The 23,651-nt window shown below is 47.3% G+C and overlaps 1 protein-coding gene across 1 annotated transcript in view; it reads left to right on the forward strand.

The window, feature by feature from the left end:
* CHD2 (chromodomain helicase DNA binding protein 2) overlaps nt 1-22,886 on the forward strand; it is a 70,802-nt gene extending 47,916 nt beyond the window's left edge. The window contains exons 21-43 of the mRNA XM_064721862.1: nt 730-918; nt 1,427-1,589; nt 1,949-2,101; nt 2,578-2,649; nt 3,696-3,845; nt 4,437-4,585; nt 5,094-5,190; nt 5,899-5,991; nt 6,466-6,639; nt 7,547-7,722; nt 9,142-9,183; nt 10,104-10,243; nt 10,861-10,999; nt 11,134-11,284; nt 12,550-12,672; nt 13,000-13,128; nt 13,869-14,009; nt 15,106-15,240; nt 16,111-16,289; nt 16,825-16,924; nt 17,388-17,604; nt 18,340-18,589; nt 19,434-22,886. Coding sequence (XP_064577932.1) covers nt 730-918; nt 1,427-1,589; nt 1,949-2,101; nt 2,578-2,649; nt 3,696-3,845; nt 4,437-4,585; nt 5,094-5,190; nt 5,899-5,991; nt 6,466-6,639; nt 7,547-7,722; nt 9,142-9,183; nt 10,104-10,243; nt 10,861-10,999; nt 11,134-11,284; nt 12,550-12,672; nt 13,000-13,128; nt 13,869-14,009; nt 15,106-15,240; nt 16,111-16,289; nt 16,825-16,924; nt 17,388-17,604; nt 18,340-18,589; nt 19,434-19,767 — 3,496 coding nt within the window. The 3' untranslated portion in view covers nt 19,768-22,886. The remainder of the gene's footprint in view (nt 1-729; nt 919-1,426; nt 1,590-1,948; nt 2,102-2,577; nt 2,650-3,695; nt 3,846-4,436; nt 4,586-5,093; nt 5,191-5,898; nt 5,992-6,465; nt 6,640-7,546; nt 7,723-9,141; nt 9,184-10,103; nt 10,244-10,860; nt 11,000-11,133; nt 11,285-12,549; nt 12,673-12,999; nt 13,129-13,868; nt 14,010-15,105; nt 15,241-16,110; nt 16,290-16,824; nt 16,925-17,387; nt 17,605-18,339; nt 18,590-19,433) is intronic.
* Nucleotides 22,887-23,651: the final 765 nt, after the last annotated feature.

Raw genomic sequence — 23,651 nt, forward strand, 5'->3', positions numbered from 1 at the left:
TTTGAAGGAATCATTTCAGCCATTTCTGAGCTTTCCAGTGCACTGTGGTTCAGGCACCTCTGCCAGCCATTTCATGGCAGCTCTGGGGGTGCTGTCTGTCTGATTGTGTGTCCACAGTGTAACAAATGTTTTGTTTCCTTTAAAATGAAATGAGCTCTGGGCATCTCTGAGGCTAAGTCAGGCATGCCCCAAAGCTCACTGAAATTATGTTTGACTGCAAGGAGAGCTGTCCCCCAAATTCTTTTTGTTGGATGACCTAAAGAGTGAAGAAGAGGCTTGAGGTCTCCTAAGTGGAGGAGAGCAGATCTCCACATTTCAAAGAAGCTGTCAGAGGAAGCAACAATCCCAAAAGAGCCTTCAGAGCAGGGTAAATCAGTCCAGTTGTCAAAGCTGTGCCTGGGGGAGGCACCATGGAAAGTTCAGAAACTGCTGCCAGGTAAATGCCAGCAGAGTGAAATAGTGGGAAACTTGGGATTTTGGGTCCTGGGAGTCAGTGTGTAGCTCAAATATAAGATGTTAGGAAGGTGTCTAAGCCCAGAGATCTTCTAGCTTTGCCAGCAATCTGTTCAGTTAACCAGAGCAGAGTGAATCTGGTAACTTCCACCGTGTTTCCATTAAAGTGCTGCTCTCCTGTTTGTGGTGCAGCAGGAGTGCATCCAACAGCTGCTCTTTGGTGCCATAAGACAAGAGGCATTCTGACACCTCCCTTCTCCTCCTTTCTGTTGCCAGGTTTGAGTTCTGGGAGGATTTTGAGGAGGATCACGGGAAAGGAAGAGAGAATGGCTACCAGAGCCTTCACAAAGTCCTGGAGCCGTTCCTGCTGCGCAGGGTGAAGAAGGATGTGGAGAAATCCTTGCCAGCCAAAGTGGAGCAGATCCTGCGGGTGGAAATGTCTGCTCTGCAGAAGCAGTACTACAAGTGAGTCACTGAATGGGTTACTGGCAGTGCCAGTGGAAATGGGCACATCTTTCTGTGGGCATTGGCAGTGTGTTCCAGTGTTCTGTGCATCCTGTGGCCTTCAGAGAGCAGTGAGACAACATCACCTGTAGTACTGGGAGCTTCCCAGCAGAGATATGAGGTAGAGGAGCTGATATCTCTCCTTCTGGAGGATGTTTTTGTAGAGTGATCCAGTTCAACTGGCCAGTTTTGCAAGACAGAGGTTGTGTCTTTCCTGGGGGAGTGACAATATGCACAAAGTTGGGATGCTGTTCAATATTAAACAGTGATATCAATAGGATAATCAATAGGATATCAATAGGAAAGTCAAGGTTTTTAGAGAGGAAAGAGCATCCTGTAAGAGAGGTGAGGAGAAATGGAGGCAGGCGAGTAGACTGATGCCTGAATGAGCTGTTTCTGAAGGTTTTGTTCCTCCAAGGCTCTGCTCTGCAATGAGTAATGATCCCGACTTTAATTTTCCTGCCTGCAGGTGGATTTTGACAAGAAACTACAAAGCTCTTTCAAAGGGAACAAGGGGAAGCACATCTGGTTTCCTGAATATTGTGATGGAATTGAAAAAGTGCTGCAACCATTGCTACCTTATCAAACCTCCTGAGGAAAATGAGAGAGAGAATGGCCTTGAGACCCTGCAGGTGAGTGGTGTCCTTGGCCACCACCTCTTTTCCTTAAATTTCATTCTTTTGATAATATCTGGTGAAGCTTTATCTTCTGTGGCTTCTTCTTCAAAAATAGCTCTCACAGCTAAGCCATTTGAACTCCCAGCCCTGCAATTCTATTGTAGGGAACATTTTATGGCCTTCTAGAGCAGGAACTGTGGGCAGTGTACAATTTGTCTTGTGTGATTCATTGTGAGTGTGGGCTCTGCTGTGTAAATCCAGATTATTAGATAATGGATGTACAAGAGATGAATGACCCCAAAAGGAGCAGGTCTGTGCAGGTCTCTGTGTGATGTACATAAGGGTAAGATTGGAAATGATGGTTATTTCTTCAGTCTTTGATCAGGAGCAGTGGAAAGCTGATTCTCTTGGACAAGCTGCTGACCAGGCTGCGTGAGAGAGGCAACAGAGTGCTGATCTTCTCCCAGATGGTGAGGATGCTGGACATCTTGGCAGAGTACCTGACTATCAAGCACTACCCTTTTCAGGTGAGAAACATCAGCATGGAAAACAGTGGGGTCCCCTTGAAAGTGTGGAAAAAAGTGGAGGGAGCTTGAGCAGTGGGATTCACTGAGTTCCCCAGAGGTTTGTGGCTGGGATTACAGGTGGCACTTACTGGAAGGAACTGGGATGTCCCTTCCTTTCAGGATGGCCCCATCTCTGCAGAACTGCTCTGACAGGCCCTGTTTGGGCTGTGTCATGTGATAAACCCCGAGGACAGTGAGCACAGGGAGCCTGGCTGGCAGCCTGTAACGGGAGCTGCCGTGTCACCCGCCCTGTGCCTGCTCCCCGAGCATCCCCCAGCCCTTGTGACACAGCACAGATATTTTTAATTGGTGGCTATTTTTAACAATTAAACGCTGCAGGCAGCACAGGGGGCTGCAGGGCTGGCAGCACTCGGGTGCAGCAGTGCCTCAGGGCTCCTTTACCTTCTCTCTTTTCTCACTGTTGTTGGTTTTTGCAGCGCTTGGACGGCTCGATCAAGGGGGAGATCCGAAAGCAGGCGCTGGATCACTTCAACGCCGACGGCTCCGAGGTACCACAGGCTGGGCAGAGGGTTTGTGGCTGAGCCACAGCTTGGCACTGACACCTGGGGGTCTTTTAAAGACGTGGATATGGCAGGCTTTCCATATTTCATATTACTTGAAATCTCTCACATCCAAGGAGCAGGGCAGCAAGTCACATTTCCAGAAAGTTCCTCCTGAAGAGGCTGGGAAGAGCCAAAATTTAGTAATTCTCTCCCTATTGGTCTGGAGAATGACATGGTTGCTGAGTGATTCCAATCTGAAGCTGGTTTTGAATATGAAATGACAGAGGCAAAAGAAGGATTTTAAGTGTTGGCAAGCGATGGATTCCAGTGCTGGAGGTGAAAGTCTCCAGTGTAATAGGAGAGGGCATCTGAAACCTCTCATCTGGGCTTGCTGACTCACAGTGACTGGTGCAGGACACTTGTTTTTGTGTCAGTCAGCCCAGCTGTGAGAAATACCTTTCCTCACTCCAGGAGCTTGGGCTGGAGCAGGATTCTTGGCTCACACAGGGATTCTGAGGAATTGTGGTTGTAGAAAAGTTAACAAAAGGAAGTGTGAGGGGGAAAGAGAAAGAAAGCCCATAGAACCTGCCCTTTTCCCTGTCCTGAGGACATCTATGGGGGCTCAGGCATCTTGGCACTTAGATGGCACAGCCTGTTCATTGCTGATCTCACTCCTAACAGGATTCAGGCAGCAAAAAGCAGGTGTTTGCCTGCTGCCTTTGTAGGAGCCTGGTGAGCAACAGGGTCTGACCTTCAGAAATGACTACAAGGCACCCCTGCCTTGAGCTGCTTGGGTTGCTCTCCCAAATTGATTCATCCCTTCAGCTGGGCCAGCACTGCCTCACCCTGGGTCTGGGCTTAAAGGCTGGTGCTGCTCAGCCTGCATGAACAGGAAAGGGAAGGAAATATGAGAAGGAAATCCTTTTTCTGCTTTAAGAAGCATGAGTGCAACAGAGCCTTCCCTTTTACAGCTTTTGAGTCACCACTGCTATTTTATGCCCACAGTTACAAGCTGGTTAACTCATGGATGTTTTTTATTTTTTCCTTCCCAGGATTTCTGTTTCTTGTTGTCAACAAGAGCTGGAGGGCTGGGAATTAATTTGGCATCTGCTGATACTGTTGTTATCTTTGACTCGGACTGGAACCCCCAGAATGATCTTCAGGCTCAGGCCCGAGCCCATCGGATCGGACAAAAGAAGCAGGTCAGGAGAGCTGCTGGGTTCTATCACTGTGGCTTCAGTGTGTGCACCTAAACACCCTCTCACCTCACCAAAGCTTCTGAAAACATGGGCCAGTCCTTGGTCCAGAGAGTGCTGCCCGAGGGAATCTCATTTAAAAAAGTAGGAGACTAAAAGCAGCCCAGATTTGCCAGGTGCCAAGTCTTTATCTTGGTTTTGAGCATACCCAGAACCCAACCCATGGCATTGCACTTCTCAGCCTAGTCCTAGTGGACTCTGTTCTTTCTTGCCCTGAAAAATTTAAAAAGTATAATATCCACCTTTTCTAGGGATTATTAGATATGTGAAAAGCTAGTTTGGTGCTAGTTTGAATTCAGAGCAATTGTTTCAGAAGATATTTGCTCTGTGCTTAGGCACACTACAGCATCTGTGTTAATTATCCTTATTTTAACTGGATACAGAGAGAATGTGTTTGTTTTTCTTCTGAAAAAGCACATCTGTGCATCTGTGCATGAAGAGACAATGTCAGCAGCCCAGTGAAAGCAGCTGAGGGATGCATTGCTGTGTCAGCAGAGCCCGTGCAGGAAATAGCTGTGGTCTCTTTTTGCCTCTCAGGTGAACATTTACCGCCTGGTCACCAAGGGGACAGTGGAGGAGGAGATCATTGAGAGAGCCAAGAAGAAAATGGTGCTGGACCATTTGGTTATCCAGCGTATGGACACCACTGGCAGGACTGTTCTGGACAACAACTCTGGGAGATCCAAGTACGTGGCTGTGTCAGGAGGCAGAAATGCCTGGAGCACGTGGCATAACCAGTCTCCCCTGCTGGCATTTCCCAGATTTATTTGATAGGGTACAGGGCAGAAGGCTAATAAATCATGGCAGCTTCCACTGATTTGGCTTCTGCAGCCATTTATTTGGATACATAGGATAAAGATGAACAGACATTTAAAATTAGTTTTAGGGCACCACTTGCTTTTGCTTCTGTCTCTCACCCAGAGATCATCCTGGTCTGAGGGAACCTGGCTGTGGAACAGCTGCATTTTGGCAGTGACCTCAGATTCTCTTCATTTCCCCCAGTAGATGGAGGTGGTTCCCATTGCAGTCTTTGTCTGTGCTGGAGCAGGAAAGAGAATAATAACAAAGCTTTATATAGTCCTGGGTAGAAAACTTACTCCTTGCTTCAATTGGGAAAAATTTTGGTATGGTTTTGTGCTGTAGCAGTTCTGACTGAGCAGCTGAAAACACCTTTTCCTTCTTTTCTTCTTGCAGCTCAAATCCCTTCAACAAAGAGGAGCTGACAGCTATTTTGAAGTTTGGAGCTGAAGATCTTTTCAAGGAGCTGGAAGGGGAAGAGTCAGAGCCTCAGGTAGTTTGAAATTGAAATCACATAGCAGTTTATAGTGCTCTCCAGGTCTGCAATAAGGACTGTGTGTGGTTGCTGCTGCTTTGTTCTTGCCCTGTGCATTAGAGTAATTGGTGAATAGCACATGTGGGAGTCTGGAGAAGCTGGAAGCAGAGTCTGGGATTGTGGGATCAGGGTTTGAGGAGAGCCTTGTTGTTGGGGATTAAAAGGTAATGGTCACCCAGGGAGTCCCTTCTCTTCTGAGGATTATTAGCTAGTGACAGCACAGCCTGCTGAAGGCTCCTCTCACTTGCTCAGCACCTTTTTTGGTGGTTCTGAGCGAGGCAGGGTCAGCACAGTGCAGTGAACAGGTTGCTCTCTCCTGCCTCAGTACAACATTGCTTGACAGTTTAGCATTGAGTGTTTTGACCAATTCTCTTAATGGCCCGAACAGCAGAGTTCTCCTCAGGGAAACAGTCTACAGTTCATACATCTCACTGCCTAGAAATTTTCCCCATTGTTCAGCCCTGATGGTCCTTTCCTTTTGTTGTCACCTTATTTGTACTTTGCTGTCCCACTTGAGACAGTTCATCCCTGCCCTCTGGGATGACACCCTGCAGACATTTGCACTTTATTTAGCTCATATCAGCACACCAGCCTGTTCTCAAAGCCTCTTACATCCTGCTGTGCCTGGCACCCTCTGCTTTATCCCTCCTTCTCCCTGACTGGCAGGAGATGGACATCGACGAGATTCTGCGTCTGGCTGAAACCCGGGAGAATGAGGTGTCCACCAGTGCCACCGACGAGCTGCTCTCACAGTTCAAGGTATGGACACCCCCAGGCTCTGTGCTGGGTTTGGGAATGTGGCTCCCCACACCCTGAGGTCAGTAACAGGTAGGAATACCTCGCACAGATCTCAGAATCACAGAATGGTTTGGGTTGGAAGGAAACTTAGAGATCACCCAGTTCCAAACCCCCCCTGAGGTAGGTATTAATTTAACTTCAGGAACGTGGTTTTGAAGGCTGTGAATAAAATGCAGAATTTACCAAATTTGGAAACAAACCCAATAATTTACAAATACTCAGCAGTACTCCTTAAACTGCACGTACTTCCTCAAAAGCTGTTAGTCCAAAGAAGGGCAAGGAGCCAGGAATGTAGTGGCATAGGGATCAATTATGGAGTAGTTATGGAAGTGTTGGCAGAATTCCTGTGGAGAAGGAGTTGAGGCTTAGCAGACAGCTCTGGGGTGTTCCTGCCAGGGGAGGGAATTGCTAAAACTTCTCCTTTGCTTGTAAAAGGTTGCCAACTTTGCAACCATGGAGGAGGAAGAGACAGAGCTGGATGAGCGGTCCCAGAAGGACTGGGATGATATCATTCCAGAAGAGCAGAGGAAAAAGGTGGAGGAGGAAGAAAGGCAGAAAGAATTGGAGGAAATCTACATGCTGCCTCGAATCCGGAGCTCAACGAAGAAGGTACAACCCATCATGAGGGGATGAGAGGCTGGAGGAGAGAACTGACAAAGGGAATGCTCAGGGGAGGCCTCCCTGCCATCTGAGCATCTTTCCCACTCCAAAGCTGGTTGGGATAAAGCACAGAGGTAGCACAGTGACCTCTTGTTGGCGCTGTGCATTGCACCAATGGTTTGGGATGCAGCCTGAGGGCCCAGACTGGACTTGGTGTGACTCATCTCACCTTAGCAGGCAAAACCAAAAGAATTTGCAGTGACCACAAGGCAAAGCACCCAATTGTATTGGATTTTGCTGCAGATTTGCCATTTTTTGGCTGTCTCTTTTCCTTGGGCTCTCTAGCTCCCTGTGTGGCTATTGCCTAAATCTGGATCCTGAGGAGCAAAAGAGATGGTGTCTTCCCAAGTTCTTCTTTATGTAATGGGATCTACCCCAATCCAAAAGAAAGCTGACTGTGCAAGGATGCTCTGCTGGGATGTGGGACTTTAAAGGGGTTAGAACTGTTCTGTGGGGTGAGCTGGAGAAAAACATTGATGTGAAAAACACAGAGAAGGATAATTCATGTTGGATGAATGCAGATTAATTTCTGAGGTGTCCTGGCTTTCAAAATAGTCTAAGGGACCGTGGCATAAACTACGGTTTATGGAATGGTTTATTTATTTATGGAAATCAATATTTTAACATCTTTTAGTAGATCAAAATGCAATTGTGAAACTGGTGGCTGTAAAAGGAGGATGACCACCATTGTGCAGCCTCTCTGGGCTGGCCACAGGGGCTCCTGCATCTTCAGGAACAGATGCTCAGGTGGTTTACAGTCCATTAAATTGTGCCAGTGCACGGAGGGACAGAAAAGGTTGCTAGCTGATTAGATGGGCAGTTGATAACTGTCCTGCTGTTTCTCTGGTACCTGCAGGCTCAGACAAATGACAGTGAATCTGATGCAGAGACCAAGAGGAGGCTTCAGAGATCATCTGGGTCAGAAAGCGAGACCGACGACACCGACGACGAGAAGAGACCCAAGCGCCGGGGACGCCCTCGGAGTGTCAGGAAAGACACCGTGGAAGGATTTACTGATGCTGAAATCAGGAGGTCAGTGCTGGGCACAAGAAAACAAATATAGAAACCCCATGCAGGTGGGGAAAATCCCAGATCAATCCAGGATGTGTTCACCTGTAAGCACGTCAGTGGTTGGGCAGAGCTGGTTCACTGGCACAGCTTCTGCACCTTTATATAGCTCAGTTTGATCCCAGCTGACGACCTGTGCATTCAGGTCAGTGCCGAATGGACTGGATTGTCTTTAGCCAGGCTACAGTGAAGCTGGTGCCTTCCTAAAATTAATCCATGCTGTAAGTGCCCTTTGTGGGCCAAGTGGATGGAGCTCATGCTGTATAACATGTGAGGTCTTAGGTGCCATGAGCTGGAGAAGCCAAGGGCTCTGGCCTTCCTGACACTTTTCTGGCAGTCATGCTGCTGATTTAAGCTCTCAGTGAAAGGCAGGCTCTGACAAAATGACCTCATGAGAAGCACTGGTCCTGTTGATCTGAATGTGTCAGTGTCTGATGTCAGCCAGAGACTGAATTTCAGAATATTTTATCTTCTAATTCTTGAGTCTTTCCCAGAGATCTTTGTCTTAACAGCTCTACCCAGATGTTCAGCCAAAGATGGAAGTGAGGGAGTTATGAGTTTTCCTTAAATCTCTATCTCTGAGCTGATGTATTTTTAAGCAGGAGATAACAGAATTTTTGGGCTGTGACAGCTGCCTCATAACCATCTTGAAACCATGGAGCAGGAGGACATGTTATAATATGCAATATAACAACCATTTAGGTTATTGTGATGTAGCAGAAAGGGGCTGAAAGTATACAAAATGAAAATAAGAAGGCAGAAAATTAATTCATTTAAAAAATAACCTGTAGTTGTAGCCATTGTGTCTATTCCAGCTCAAGGCAATGTTTGATTGCAGCAACTCTTGCTCTAAAGATGTGTTAGCCACAGCAGGGATTTTCACAATAAAAATAAGACATGAAAATAAATAGCAAACCTCATCTGCAAACCTCTGTGATGGATCGAGCCACATTTGGCTCTTCTGTGATGGGTTGCTACATTTACAGCCCAAGCTTTAAAATTACTAATGACATTGATTTAATGCCTCTTTTCTTCCTGGAAAAATGAAGTTAATAATTACCAACATGGTGTGAGCCAATGCTTTCTTCTATTTTTTTTTTTCTTTGCCCTACAGTAACCACTCTCCTTTTCTTTTTTACCCCTCATCTGTCAAACACTCAACATTCATAACAATGTTGTGTTCTTCTTCAGCCAAGGTCACAAAACTCTTTGTGGGGGCTAATGGATGAGGCTTCCCAGTGCTGAGGGATGCTGAGCTGCTCAGTGGGGAATGCAAGGGTGATAATGTGACAGGCTGTAATTAATATATTCAAGCACATTTGTGATATAGGACCTACTTTTTATGGCAGCTATTTTAGTTTTTTAATTTCTTTTTCTCCTTAGGTTTATCAAGGCTTACAAGAAGTTTGGATTGCCTCTTGAAAGGTGAGTCCCAACCTGGCTCTCCTCCAGGGGTGACCATGGAGGCACATTGTGCTCCTGAGCACTGCAGCACTCATTGCTCTGGGTGTTTGACACAGACAGCACAAGCCTTGCTGCCCTGCCACAGACCCCAGGCACTGCTGGGCACTCCCTGGTGCCTCTCTTGATGGGCACTGATGAATGCTGGCTGAAAACCAGCTGGAGCAGTGGTGGTGCCAGGCTGTGACACAGCAGGGTCCTGCTGGCACAGTCCTGCCCTTGGGGCATTCCCACTCTGCCCAGAGAGGAGAGGGAGCAGCTGTCAGAACAACAAATGCTGCCCAAAACACTTGCCAAGCTCCTCTGTGCACGTTAGCCTCAGGACTGGATTGGGAGTGTCTTTCCATGCTCTGTCCCTCCTGAAGGGAAACAAAGAGAGGCACCATCCTTAAACATGGATCTGGCTTTAGAAAGGTCTCAGGGCTGAGGCAGAGTTCTCTGAATGTATTATAGGAGAAATTCAGTGATTTTTCAGCTGGTTCAGCTCTCCTGGTATGAAACACAAGGCTTGCATGTGAGTGTTGATGTTACTAACTTCAGGCAGGCAAAAGGGACAGCAGATGGCAGCTTTGGACCATCAAATGGAGTTAATGTGGAACTGAAAAAGCCTGAGGGAATACTGGACAGTCACAGAGGGTCCCTGTTGTCCCCAAGACAGACAGTTCTCACCTTTGCTTTGGTACTAAAAAATCCACATGATTGGATCAGTTTTTCTACATCTGCACTGCAGCTGTTAGACCCAAAATAAAGACAAACCTGGGTTGTTTCCTCGTGCATGTTTTATACATTCACATGTGTACAGCACTGAGCTGTGAAACAATGGAATAGGAAATGATTGAGAGAGGAGCTGCTGTACCTCACACAAAGCTGTCCCTGTTCCCCAGGCTGGAGTGCATTGCCCGGGATGCTGAGCTGGTGGACAAGTCTGTGGCTGACCTGAAGCGTTTGGGGGAGCTCATCCACAACAGCTGTGTGTCAGCAATGCAGGAATATGAGGAGCAGCTGAAGGAAAATCCAGCAGAAGGTAGGCCAGGGGGTTGTTAGGGTGGTTTTGGGAGTGTTCCATGGAGCTTGTGAGGAAACCATTCCAGTGTTGGACAGGGAGGTGACATTGTAACGACTGGACAGTGCCTCTTGGGTCTGTTGGCTTCTGCTGGACATGAGTTTTTGTGGGGAGAGGCTGAAGTGACCAACTCATGGAATGCTGGGCTACAAAGCAAAGCAGATCTTATTTTAACTGGAAATCAAACTGGTGCTGTGTACTCCACAGTAAAGCTGGGCCCACAGCAATTCCCAGAGCTGGAATCACCACCCACTCTCTGTCTGCCTGCTCTTTGCTGTTTGTTTGGACATACAGAGTCAGGGATGGATTTCCTGCTGGGTCTCTGCCTGTTGCAGCTGACCAAGACTGCAGAATCAACAGCTCCAGTGTACTTAGAAGTATTTTTAAGAAAATGGTACTGGGAGGTGTTTAAATTGCAGATCTAAGTGAGTTAGTGGAAGAAAACTTATATTTTGGGCCTTATGTTTAAATAAGAGGTTGCAGGCAAGGTCTTGATCACTGTCTGTGGAGCCATTTTACAGAGACACTTCCTTCTGTAAGAGTTCCTTTAATTAATGCTGTGTTTTATTGCTGAGCAGGGAAAGGACCTGGAAAGAGACGAGGTCCTACCATCAAGATTTCTGGTGTCCAAGTCAATGTGAAATCCATCATCCAGCACGAGGAGGAGTTTGAAATGCTGCACAAATCCATTCCCTCGGACCCAGAGGAAAGGAAGAAGTGAGTTTGGCTAAGTAGGCAACACAGTAAGAGGCTCAGGGAGTTTGGATTTTGTAGTGGGAAGAGAATAGCTTGGATGTGTGGATTTCCTTTATCCTCCACAGCATTAAAAGCAGTGTTTGCAATGCCTTTAGGTACCGCCTGACGTGCCGTGTCAAAGCTGCTCATTTTGATGTAGACTGGGGAGTGGAGGAGGATTCTCGCTTGTTGGTGGGAATTTACGAGCATGGCTATGGAAACTGGGAGCTGATTAAAACAGACCCGGAGCTGAAGCTGTCTGATAAGGTAGGTGGCTTTGCTTGCTGCTTCCACTGGGCCCATTGCTCATAGCAAACACACCTCATGTACTCCAGAAACAGATGTTTATGGTTGTAACTACTCCAAAAACTATGATCAGTGATAATGAGGAAAAGAGTGGCCTTCATGGAATGTTGCGTGCTGGATGGAAGGCAGAGTTGTGTTGTTTGGTGGGCAGTACCAGGTGAACCACACTCAATTGATACAGTGCTGACATGTGTGGTTCCATGCACAGGATGGAAGAGGCTGTGGCTTGATGTTTCCTTGAGCATCTCACAAGAAGCTGAGTGGGAATTTCTGAGTGGAAATAATTTCTCACAGATTTGACAGTGCTTATGTCAAGGCTGGTCCGTGTTAGCTTTGAGGGTATGGTTACACGACTGGGACTGGGAATGGCAGCACAGCCAGCTGGAAAGCCTCCATCTAGTTCCTCTGTTCCTCAGTCATCCCCACAAGAACAGTTTACAGGCACCATGTTGAAATGATCTGGGTTAAAAATAATCCGCCATCCGTTGTGTCAGTGTGGTGGAAAGAGTGTGGAAACTGCAGCACAGGGCTGAGGAGCACTGGGAGTCTGCACACCAGCTTTGCTGCCAGCCTGCAGCATTCCCCTGACACCCCTGCTGGTGCTTTTAGCAGAGATCAGGCTCTGCCCGAGAGCCCTCCATGTGTGGAGCTCAGAAAGGCATTTTGCAATGGAAACAGCTGCCTGAAACACGCCACCCATTTTCCAGTGAAGTGTGTAGCAAACCTAGCTGGCAAGCTGAGCTATTTCCTCCACAAAGTGTCACCTTTCAGCCTTGTTTTCCACTAAAAATTGTGCATCTGTGCCCCTGCTGTAGCAATGTCTCAGGTTACCAGAGTGACTGGGCTGCTGTGACCAAGCTGCCACAAACAAATCCGAGGTGTCAAGGCCAGTGGACTCAGTTTGGCAACTCAAAGTCCCAAATATAGCTTGTGAAGGATTTGTTTTTCCTTCAAGAGACCTTAGCAAGCTTGCAAGGCTTAGCAAGCTTTGGGATCTTTTAAATTGTATAGGATTCCAAGGGCAGGGATGCTTGCTGGGTAGGAGCTTTGCCTTTGGCCAGACAGGGACAGGGGGAAGGAAGGCTTGAGCCTTCTTGTTCCCCCAGAAGGTGCAGCATCTTCTGCCCTTTGCTGGGCCTGGAAGGGCTGCTGCTAATGTGTAAATCTTTTGTCAAGTTTTGTGCCTATAGGTGTATATATATTATTTTTTTTCTGCTTTATTAAAGATCCTACCAGTTGAGACAGATAAGAAACCTCAGGGAAAACAGCTCCAGACCCGAGTTGATTATCTACTGAAACTGCTGAAAAAAGATCTGGACAAGAAAGAAAACATGAAAGACGGGGAAGAGGTGAGATGTGGCCTCTTGATTCTGGGGCTTTCAGGGGGAGTGGTTGGCTGATGGCAGGAGACACCCTGTGTTCTCTCAGATCACCAGACATCATTTCTATGAAGGAATATGGACCTATTGTCTGATTACATTGTGATAATTCTCATTTAAATGATAATTAATAAGAGGCAGGTTATTACTGCTCTTACTGAAGGATTTGGGCTCATCAGGTTTCCTGCCAGCCTGCAGGACCTGCAGCTGTTTGCACAATGTTCAGGAGATGGGAAATGTCCCCAGGAAGCAGCTGTAGCTATTTGCTTTCCCTGACTTGTTCTGTGTTTTTACCAGGGCAAGCTAAAGAAGAGGAAACCCCGAGTGAAGAAGGAGAACAAGGCTCCCAAAGTCAAAGATGAGCATGGGAATGAGCTCTCCTCTCCTCGGCACTCAGACAACCAGTCAGAAGAGGGTGAAGTCAAGGTGAGTCAGCCTTGGTGGCTTTTCCAGGTTTCCTTGGGCTCTGCTGTTGCTGCCCAACCTCACCTTGGGAAGCATTCCCAGCAAAGCCCCCAGGAATCAGAGACACTAAGAGTGAATTCCCACAGGATTGGCAAACTCACAAAACCACCCATACAGCTATTGGTGTGAAAGAAGGACCTTTCCCACCTATTCTTTCAGCTCAGTGCTTTAAGGGATTTGGGGCATCCCAGAATGGCCACAAACATCCACACATTGACTCGGGGGAAAGGTTGTCTCAGGACAAAGCCTGTTGCCCTTATAAAGGAGAGAAAGAAGAATTGTTTCCCTCTCCTTTTGGGCACGTCAGCCCGTGGTGAGGCTGGAGTTTACCAAGGTCATGCTGTTGCTTAGAAAATGTTCAGACTTTGAGTGGTTTGGCTTGCAGTCTGAGGCTTTTTGTTCGTGTGCTGATCAGTATCTACCTCAGGGGCTGATCGTTCTGGAGTGCAGCTGGCACAGGAGAGCAGGGCTGCTCTGCAGCTTGCCAGCTTGTCACAGAGTGGGGCTGCTCTGCTTTTCATACCCTTTTGTCACCTCTGGGGGGATGGCAGCTGCTTGAGCAGGGCTCGATGTCTGCCTAAAGAGGTGTGAGGGTAAATCTGGATGGACCTCAAAAGTTGCCTGTGTTTTAAGGATGTTTTATGGAAGAAAATGTACATGAGGTGAGGGACTCCAGCTTTGTGCTGTGACTGATATTCTAGGAGGATGGCTTGGACAAGAGCCCAGTGAAAAAGAAACAGAAGAAGAAAGAGAACAAAGAGAACAAGGAAAAACAGACATCCTCTAAGAAAGAAAAGGAGAGCGATAAGGAGAAAAAGAAGACAAAAGACAAGAAAGAGAAGGTATGGGATACTTTCAGGAGCAGCATGATAGGGAAGACCCTGAGCAGGACAAACTGTGGGACTTAGGATTCATTAAAGGCCCTGTGGGATGAGGGGGTATCCCTTTTTCAGCCCTTCTGAATTGCCATAAAAAGTAGAAAATGTAATATGTCCTAAAGCTTCATGGAATGTGACCAGAACGGAAGAGATTTTGTCAGGCTGCCTTTAAAGTACAGCTGTCCCTGTGACATGGATATGGCCACAGAGCTGATGCTAAGGAAAGAGCCTGGAGCACTCAGATCAAAGTTCTGTCCAGCTGTGATTTATCACAGGATTGGCAGGTCCTTGTCTGTATTCCCCTTTAATTTAAACTCACCCAATGACCCAAGTGTCCACACCATCAAGACTGTAAGTTGTCATTGTCACTGTTCAGGACTCAACAGAATGAGTATTTCAACATCACTGGTATGCTGGAGACTCAAATGTCTCTTGAATTTTGGGTACAACTGCCCTGAGGCTGGGTGCAAATTGGAAGGGGGGTAAAAGCTTCCATAATAATGACCTGAAGTACCTGTCCAAGGAACAGGTATGTACTACATGCCCAGTGTGTTTTGACACTGAGGTCATAAGTGCAAACTAAGTTTTGTTGCCTATGTAGGGGAAAGTTTGCTTTCCAGAGATTTTTGGTGTGGCTTTGACTGCAAGTAAGTCATATAGGTAAAAATGTACATGAACAGGCCATGATTTGAGAGCTAGTGATATCACATAAAGTTGCAGATGTTTGTAGACATGAGACTACCCTGAGCTCTGTCCTTTGCAAGGGAGAGATACTCTTTATTTTAACCTCTCTTCCAAGTCTTCAACATTGGTTTCTCCCCATGAGTGTGAATATTGTGTTCATGTCCAAACTGTTGGCTCTGACTTCTCCCTCATGGATGACATAAAGTTAAACAGAGCCATTGCAGCTCAACAGTTGGAGATTTTGGGAGGAAAGTTGTAGGAACAGTGCCCAGGTTTAGCAGCTGCCAGTAACAATAGTGTGGAGGTTGTTAGCTGGGTCACTGGGGATCCTCCATCCTGGCTCATTGTGTGATGTGTGTAATTTGTCCCTGTAAAGCCTAAAGGTGCAGAGGCCAAATCTGGAAGTAAAGGGAAGAGATCACAGGGTCCTGTCCACATCACTGCAGGGAGCGAGCCAATCCCCATTGGAGAAGATGAGGATGATGATCTGGACCAAGAAACATTCAGCATAGTGAGTATTTTGTATTTTCCTTGGGAAATGGGAGGGCAGTGCTGAGAGCCCAGCGAAGTTACAGAGCACCCTGCAGCCTTACATTCCCTCTCTTGTAGAAGCCAAGGAGCCACTGAAGTTCTTTCAGGCCAGGAAAAGCAGGGGAGTTTTGAGGGTGACCTTGTTGGAGGTGCAGAGCTGTGTAAATGCTCTCACAGCAAACATGCCCAGAAGGCTCATTGTAAAAATTGCCTTTTAGTAAAATTGTCATGGCAGATTCTCCTTGGCTGAAATACCACTTCTTAAAAGCAGTTCTCTCAGTGCAAATCTCTGTATTGTTGAAGGTCCTGTGGGGTTTTTTGTCTTTTTCTTTAACTTTCCTTCTGTGATGTACAAAAGATCCAGGCAGGCAGTCAAAAAACCTGTCTGAATCCTTATCTGTGCATGGTGTTGATGTGCCCAGGCCGAAAACCAGGGTGCTTTCATCTCATATCTGCTAGTTTTGGTAAAAGCAAGCATTAAAGTGACCAAAGATGGGATTGGACAGGATTGAATTGAGCAGTTTTTCAGCTGAAATGGCTGGTTCAGTGTGTGGAGGCTTGGATGTACTTCCCTGCCTGCCATGGGATCCATGCAGGGACAGACTATGTGTGATTACTGCTTGCAAAGCAAATTGTTCCCTCCTAAAAGGCAGGGGCAGTGGAGGTGGGGAAAATCTTGTCTTTTATTGATGATTGTCTGCAGCTTGTCTAACAATTTGCTATTTTATAGCTGATTTCTCCTTGCCTAATGGCCAGATAAAGCTAAACAAGCTTCTTTTCAATTAACAGGGCAATGATGTAGAGCCCTCTGCCAAATTAATCACTTTCTCCTCTCTGTTGTTCTTTCAAGTGCAAGGAAAGGATGAGACCAGTCAAAAAAGCACTGAAGCAACTTGATAAGCCTGATAAGGGACTGACAGTCCAAGAACAGCTGGAGCACACACGAAACTGCCTCCTGAAAATCGGTGATCGCATCTCTGAGTGCCTTAAAGCCTACACTGACCAGGATCACATCAAGCTGTGGAGAAGGTGAGGGATCATTTTGTTTTCCTTAGCTGGTCTAGGTATTTTGAAATGGTAGTCAGAGGATGCTGGATATTTTGTGGATGGATGTGCCATTTGCCTCTTATTTAACCCATGAAATCTTGTGATTTCTGCTCCACTCAGCCTACAAATTCACAGAATTATGGAATGGTTTGGGTTAAAAACACCCAGTTCCAACCCCCTGCCATGGGCAGGGACACAGTTCACTAGACCAGATTGCTCCATTCAGCCTGAACCTTGAACACCTCCAGGGATGGTCTTCCATCACCAGTCCCGGACAAATGTTTTGTCTTCCAGTTGTCCTAGTTTCATTAAAACTGATTTCAAAGCTAAATCATACAAACCACTCCAAACCTCTTTATTTTACTTTGAAGAATATGTTTCCAGCCCTCCTGATCATCCTGTCCCGAGCTGAGACTGTTTTCCCGAAAGGGTAGAAGGAATTTGATGTTGGTTTGGAAGTCATTGGCAGTTAAACTGCTGCTGTAGCACTTAACAGAAAATGTTTGTGTCCTTCTAGGAACCTATGGATATTTGTGTCAAAATTCACAGAATTTGATGCCAGAAAACTACACAAACTCTATAAGATGGCTCATAAGAAAAGATCACAGGAAGAGGAGGTGAGACATGAAGTGCTTTCCCTTTAATTTCTGTCCTTAAAAGTTGTTGCACTGGAAGTGCCAATTCTTTCTGCCTCTTACCGTGGGTGTTCTTTGTTGTTGTCACTGTGATTTTCTCAACGTCTAAACAGTCTGATTGCATTTGCCTTCTTTTCTATGTGGTATTTCTGGTCACTTTGTCCTGGCTGTCCTGACCAAGCAAAAGCATTGTTTGGTGTGGTATGTGATGTTCAGTTCCCTGTGGAGTGAAAAGCCTGGGCATGCTGCCCTGTAGAGATCAGGTGTAGAAGCAGAGCTGCCAAACTCTGCCTGTCCTCCACCACGTTTGTGCCATTCTTGAGCACAGAGTTGGCTCACCTCAAAGAGGCAGGAAAATCCAGAACCTGGCAGACAAGCCTGGCTCACAGTCCTGCTCTTCTGGTGGGAGAGCAGCTGAGCTGTATCCCTCTGTTCCCCCTTGCAGGAGCAGAAGAAGAAGGAGGACATGTCCAGCATGAAGAAGCCGTTCCGCCCAGAGCCATCAGGCTCCAGCCGCGATTCCGTAATGTCCCAGTCCCATGTGCCTCACAATCCTCACTCCCAGAAGATCCACATGCCCCCTTCCCACACCCAGCAGCAGATGCACGGCCACCCCCGGGACAACTACGGCCACCCAAACAAGAGACATTTCAGCAACACAGGTGAGCCAGGCTGGCAGGCCAGGAGAAACCTTCCCTTCTGACCTAACACTCCTGGACACAAATCCTTCTGGGACTTGTGGCTGCTCAGGTTTAAAGGGGATGGGATAGAACATATGCTGCCACTGTACTTACTGCTGGGCTAGAAAACGTGGTGATGTAGTGAGGAAAAGAATATGAGTAAGATTTGTGAGGATGATAAAGAAATAGTGATAAAGAAATTTGTTCACCGGGGTCTTAGGATGAGGGAAGAGATGAGGATCTGACTTCATGTTTCAGAAGGCTTGATATTATTTTATGATATATTTAAACTATACTAAAAGAGTAGAAGAAAAGATTTCATCAGAAGGCTAGCTAAGAATAGAAAAAGAAGGAATCATAACAAAGGCTTGTGGCTCAGGCTCTCTGTCTGAGCCAGATGACTGTGACTGGCCATTAATTAGAAACAACCACATGGGCCAATCACAGATGCACCTGTTGCATTCCACAGCAGCAGATAATCATTGTTTACATTTTGTTCCTGAGGCCTCTCAGCTTCTCAGGAGGAAAAATCCTAAGGAAAGGATTTTTCATGAAAGATGTCTGTGACAGAAATTCAAATAATAAAATGGGCCCACATTGTTTAGGGAGGAGAAAGTTAAAGGGGTGTCAATAGCTGTTATTTAGAGAATTCAGGGAAGCAAATGGGCTCAAACCAAATCACGACAGAGACTCAGAGGTGCTCTTTGCTCACGGCAGACCGAGGAGACTGGCAGAGGGATCGAAAGTTCAACTATGGCGGCAACAGCAACCAGATGTGGGGCGGGGAGCGGCACCACCAGTACGAGCAGCACTGGTACAAGGACCACCACTACGGGGAGCGGCGCTCGCGGGGGGACCCCCACCGCAGCTCTGGCAACTACCGACCAAACAACCTGTCCCGCAAGCGGCCCTACGAGCAGTACAACAGCGACCGCGACCACCGCGGCCACCGCGACTACTACGACAGGTGAGCGACGGTCTGACTGCGTCTGGACACACAGGGGTCTGCTGAGCAAGGCAGGGCCTCCCCTGAAATGGAAAATGTAAACCCCTCCCTCTGAATTGGTGTAATTTTGGAATTATGGCAAAGATACGGGAGCAGGAATAACAGTTTTTTGTTAGGGAAGAAAATAAAAAACGAAATAAACAGTGCAGTAATACAAAATAACACTGACAGAGTCAGAATAGAGCTGACACCCTGTGGATGTCAGCAGTCCCATTAAATGGTGGCTGCAGCCCCCCTGCAGTGCCAGGTGTGGTTTTGTTGGAGCAGTGGTCCTGTAGAAGGGTGTAGTCTTCTTCTGAAGGAAAGTAGTAGAACCTCCAGTGATAGTGTAGATAAGCCTGGTCTTCCTCTGGGAATCCAGTGGGAAAAGTCTGCTCCTCTGGGAATCCCGTGGGAAAAAGGCTGCTCCTCTGGGAATCCAATGGGAAAAAGGCTGCTCCTCTGGGAATCCCGTCAAAAACACTGCTCTTCTGGGAATCCAGTGGAAAAGGATGCCTGTGGTGCTCCAAACCTCTGATTATATCCAGATAGGATTGCTTGGCTCCTCCCCCTGGGCGGAGCTTCTCCCAGTGGGATGATGTAATTTTATCAGTCACTCAGTGACACTCACTGGGCCATTAACAGAAGAGTATTTCCCAGAGGGAGGATTGGTTGTGGAAGAGATAAAGGAAAAGTAAGAAGGTAACTAAGAAGGTAACCGCTCCACAGATAGGAATAGAATACACACACCCATTTCCAACCTAAGACATTGCCCTCACCTCAGTGGGCTTGGGGAGCTGATCTCCATCCATTTCTCTCTGCACAGGCACCACCACGATTCCAAACGCCGGCGGTCCGAGGACTTCAGGCCTCAGAACTACCACCAGCAGGATTTCAGGAGGATGTCTGACCACAGGCCACCTATGGGCTACCACGGGCAAGGACCCTCGGACCACTACCGGTCCTTCCACACAGACAAACTGGGCGATTACAAACAGCCCCTCCCTCCATCCCACCCTCCGGTGTCGGACCCTCGCTCGCCCCCCTCGCAGAAATCCCCCCACGATTCCAAGTCACCTCTCGATCACAGGTCACCTCTGGATAGGTCATTGGAACAGAAAAACAATCCAGATTATAACTGGAACATTCGGAAAGCGTAGAGCGACGGAGAGGGCGAAGGGCACGTCCGAGATCCTGGGACTGGTGCGACGGTGGCTGCTTTCTCCAAGCCAGCAACCAGAAACTCTGAACATGCTGCTATCATCTGGCTGGGTCAAGGAGGAATTTGGGGGAGTGGGTGGAGGAAGATTTTCCCTAGTTCTTGATTCTGGTTTAGATTCCCATTTCCTTTCCCCTTTTTTACCATTGAACTGTTCTGTCATGGAACCAGCCTTGCTGCCTCGTTTGTTGTTTTGTTTTTGTTTTCCTCAGTCCAATGGACCCAAGGGAGTTTTTCCCCAGCCAGTGTTTCCTCAGAAGGAGAAGGCAGATTGATGCTGCTTAGGATGGTGCAGAAGGCTGTGTGCCTGATATGACTTGATGTTACGTGACAGATGCTGCTTTGGGGTTGGGGATGAACTGGTTGGGCTGGGATTTGTGTGTCACCAGCATGGTGCAATGGGAAGATATGTTCAAGGAGGGACAGGAAAGTCCCTCAGCAGCCAAACTTGGTTGAAAGAGGGCCTTGATGTCCCTGCAGAATGATTCCAGAGGAGCTGGAGCCATGCTGGTGACAATCCATCACTTTCCTGGCCATGTTATCATTTTCATGTCTTTATCCATTTCAAGAAACTGGCTCTGCTTTGATTGCTGTTGTGTCCCCTGCAACAGAAGAGGTGGGGGGATCTTCCTCCCTTCTCCAGGGCTGGAACTGGCAAATCTTGACTCTGGGGGTAAGTGTGAGCTGGGAAAAAAAGGCCAGCAAAAGGCTTAGTTCACTTCTAACCATCAGGAAAGAAATTGGGATGAGAACAGTATTTCCCAGTGGACAGGGCTCAGAAGTTCATAACAAAACTCTTCTCTTCTGGCATGGGCAGCTTGGGTGGTCCAGGAACTAATAGATGCTGGCTGGGAGGTGCAAGATCAAAAGATGGCTCTGGGGATACTGGAACTCCTAATCTTCCTGCCTCTGGTCTTTGGGCAAATCATTTCTCTCTGTGCTTCAAAAAGCAGTGATCACAAACCTTTACTGTGACTGAAGGATAGGGGATGTACAGCAAAGTGAAATAGGAATCCAGTGGAGTGATCACTGCTCAGGGAATGGTCACCTTCCAGCAGTCAGCAGTGACTCTGAATTGCTAAAAGTACCTGCACTTATAGACCTTTTGTTTGTCTAAATTGGAAATGAACCTGAGGACTTTGCACCTCAGTGAGCAGGGACAGAATGAGGAATTCCTTGGAGCAAATGTCTTAGAGCCCAGCGTGGCAGAGGGAAAAGAGGAATGTGCAGCCCAGCTCAGTGAACTTCAGGGCAAACACTCCAAGTATTCAAACCACAGTATTTGTTGCAAACCAGCATCCATCCTGGACACTGGTGTGGTGAGGGGTTGGTGTGCACATCCTGCTGGCCAGAAGCACCTTGGGTGATAATTTTTCAGGTTGGAGTTCCCTGGAGACCACAAAGGCTGCCCTGAGCATGGTGTCGGGGGCTGCATCACCATCACCACCACCACCCAGAGCTCAGTATTAAAGACCAGGCTGTTCCAGACTCCTGTTTGGCAGGGCACAGAAGCTGGGCCTCCTATTAAGATGCCAGTATTTGACTCTAATAAGCTGTGATGTCCCTTCCCCAAAAGACTGAGGGCAGATGGGTGTTCAGGGCTGGCTTCCTGACTCCAGGCAGTGCCTTGGAAGGTGCATGCAAACTGACACTAAAACTCCTCCATGCAGTGTATCCCTGGAAATCTGCTGCCATCACTCCTCCCCATCCCGCTGCTCCAAGGGGACACACAGGAAGTGTTTTGTTCCCCTTTTGTTTTTATGTTGCAAGATTTCCACCGAATTCAGGGCAGTTTTGTTTCCTTGGGGCATCTGCTGCCCTGATAGTGTTACACTTGTGTTTACCTGTGCAGGGTGAGGTGAAGGCAAGTCTTCCACAGTCCCCCTCGAGGGGTGGGAGGTGTGGAGAGAGCACCTTTCCGTGGTGTTTCCCACTAAGCTGTGATTGCAGGCTGTGGTATTCAACAAAGAGGTCCTTTCTTTTCAGAGGTATTAGCTTTTAATGTGAAAATGGAGGTGGCCTCAGAGGGGCAAAGAGAATTGCTGTTTTTGTCACGGTGCTGTCACGGTGGGAAGTTTGTGCCATACTCGTGTAGCAAAGGCAATACTGGCAACCAGTGTGAGGGCTGGTGCAGGAGAACTTTGGATCCCAGCAAGAGGCATTTTCTGTGTTGAGATGTGGGGGTTTTCTGCTTATCTGAGGTTGGTTGGGATTTCCTTCTTGTGCAACAGCAAAAGCTTTACCCATATCCACTGGAGAGCTGTCCCCACTGTCACTTTAGCCTGATGTTGGAGTCACATCACGTCCACTCATGATGGGTGAATGTTTGCTGGGTTTGGCTTTAGTGAAGCTGGAGAAGGAGATTTGGGAGAAAGTCTTCCCTGAGCACACACACACACACTTATGCATTTTATGTCCCCTCAGCATAGGGACCACAACCAAACACAGTCATGGGGACAGGAGTGGGATCAGAGGGGACACATTCACAGCCATGAACTTCCCTGTGGTGTTTGTGACAGCTTTGGTACAGCTCTTCCTTCCTAACCACCTGTGGGATTCCCTCCAACCTCTTTGCAGAAAATAGCAGTAACTTGCTGGGGTTCAATTTAAATTAAAAAAAAAAAGAAAAGAGTTTTTCAGCCTGACCGCTTTGGAGATGGTGTAAAGTTACAAGTTCACATGGTGGAAATCCTGCAGACCAAAACTTGCTGTGGGGACAGGCGATGTGGTCCCAACCAAAATGGACACAGAACCGAGTGCTGAAGTCCTTGTGTGAATGGTTTGTGATCCACACAAAAATATTTTTCTGCTTTCACCCGTTTCCTCCCCACCTCTGCCTCCCCTCAGGGGAGAGAAGGACTCTTACTGTAAAAATACGGACTTTTAAACCTGTTGACTAAAAACAGTAATTAATATTAATTTATATTTGTGAAAGAAATGCCACTGTCCTAGTGATTTCTGATGTAAATATGTTGTTTATATAGTATGTATGAAATTTTCCTACATTGTAAAACTGCTGTACTTTTGATTCTTGTATATTAAAAAGTGTTACTGAGATTTTCAGAAGGGCCCCAGCGTGGTGTCTCTGGGGGCTGGTTTGGGATCACAGGGCCCTTTCCTGCCATCCACAGCCAAGCCACCATGGATATTTTCACTGTGCAGGAACAAGCATGTTCTGCTTGGCTGTTTTTGCATAGTTTCACAGTCTGTGCTGATAAAGACTTGGAAGCTTCTTCAGATGGGAATTTCCACCTGATCAGAAGGAGCTGTACATTCTCTAACCCAGACCCACCAGGATTTCACTGAGATGATACTGATGATTATGTGTTTATCCCACCTCTGTGTTTTATGGATCTCTGTGGATGTGTAAATTTTCTTTTTTACCTTTTCTGGGGAGAATTCCCCTTTCTCTAGGAGAAGTGTTGCTGCTGCTGCATCAGTGAGTTCTCCTCTCTGTCCCCAGCCCCTCCTGGGCAGGATGTGCCTCTCCAGGTGGGATGTGATGGCATCCAGTGGCTGCTTTGGTTTGGTCTTTACCCTGCACTGCTCACACTGAGGCCCACACAGAGCAGGGATTGGAGCTGTTTCTCCCAAGTTATAAAAGCTCATTGTAAAACGCACTTTTCACACCTGTAGCCACTGGGTCCAGCCCTTCCCAGTCTCTCTGCTGCTGAGCCAAGTTTCAGCCAAGAGTGAAATTTCACAGCTGAGTTATATGCTCCTGAAAAATGGATTTCCTAATGGAAAGAGTGACTGGCTGTTGGCCATGGGGCTCAGCTGCAGGGAGGCACAGGGGCTCAGGGAGCTGGGCTGGCTGTACGTGCC

This window comes from Zonotrichia leucophrys, chromosome 10, assembly GCF_028769735.1.
Source record: "Zonotrichia leucophrys gambelii isolate GWCS_2022_RI chromosome 10, RI_Zleu_2.0, whole genome shotgun sequence".
Taxonomy (NCBI): domain Eukaryota; kingdom Metazoa; phylum Chordata; class Aves; order Passeriformes; family Passerellidae; genus Zonotrichia; species Zonotrichia leucophrys.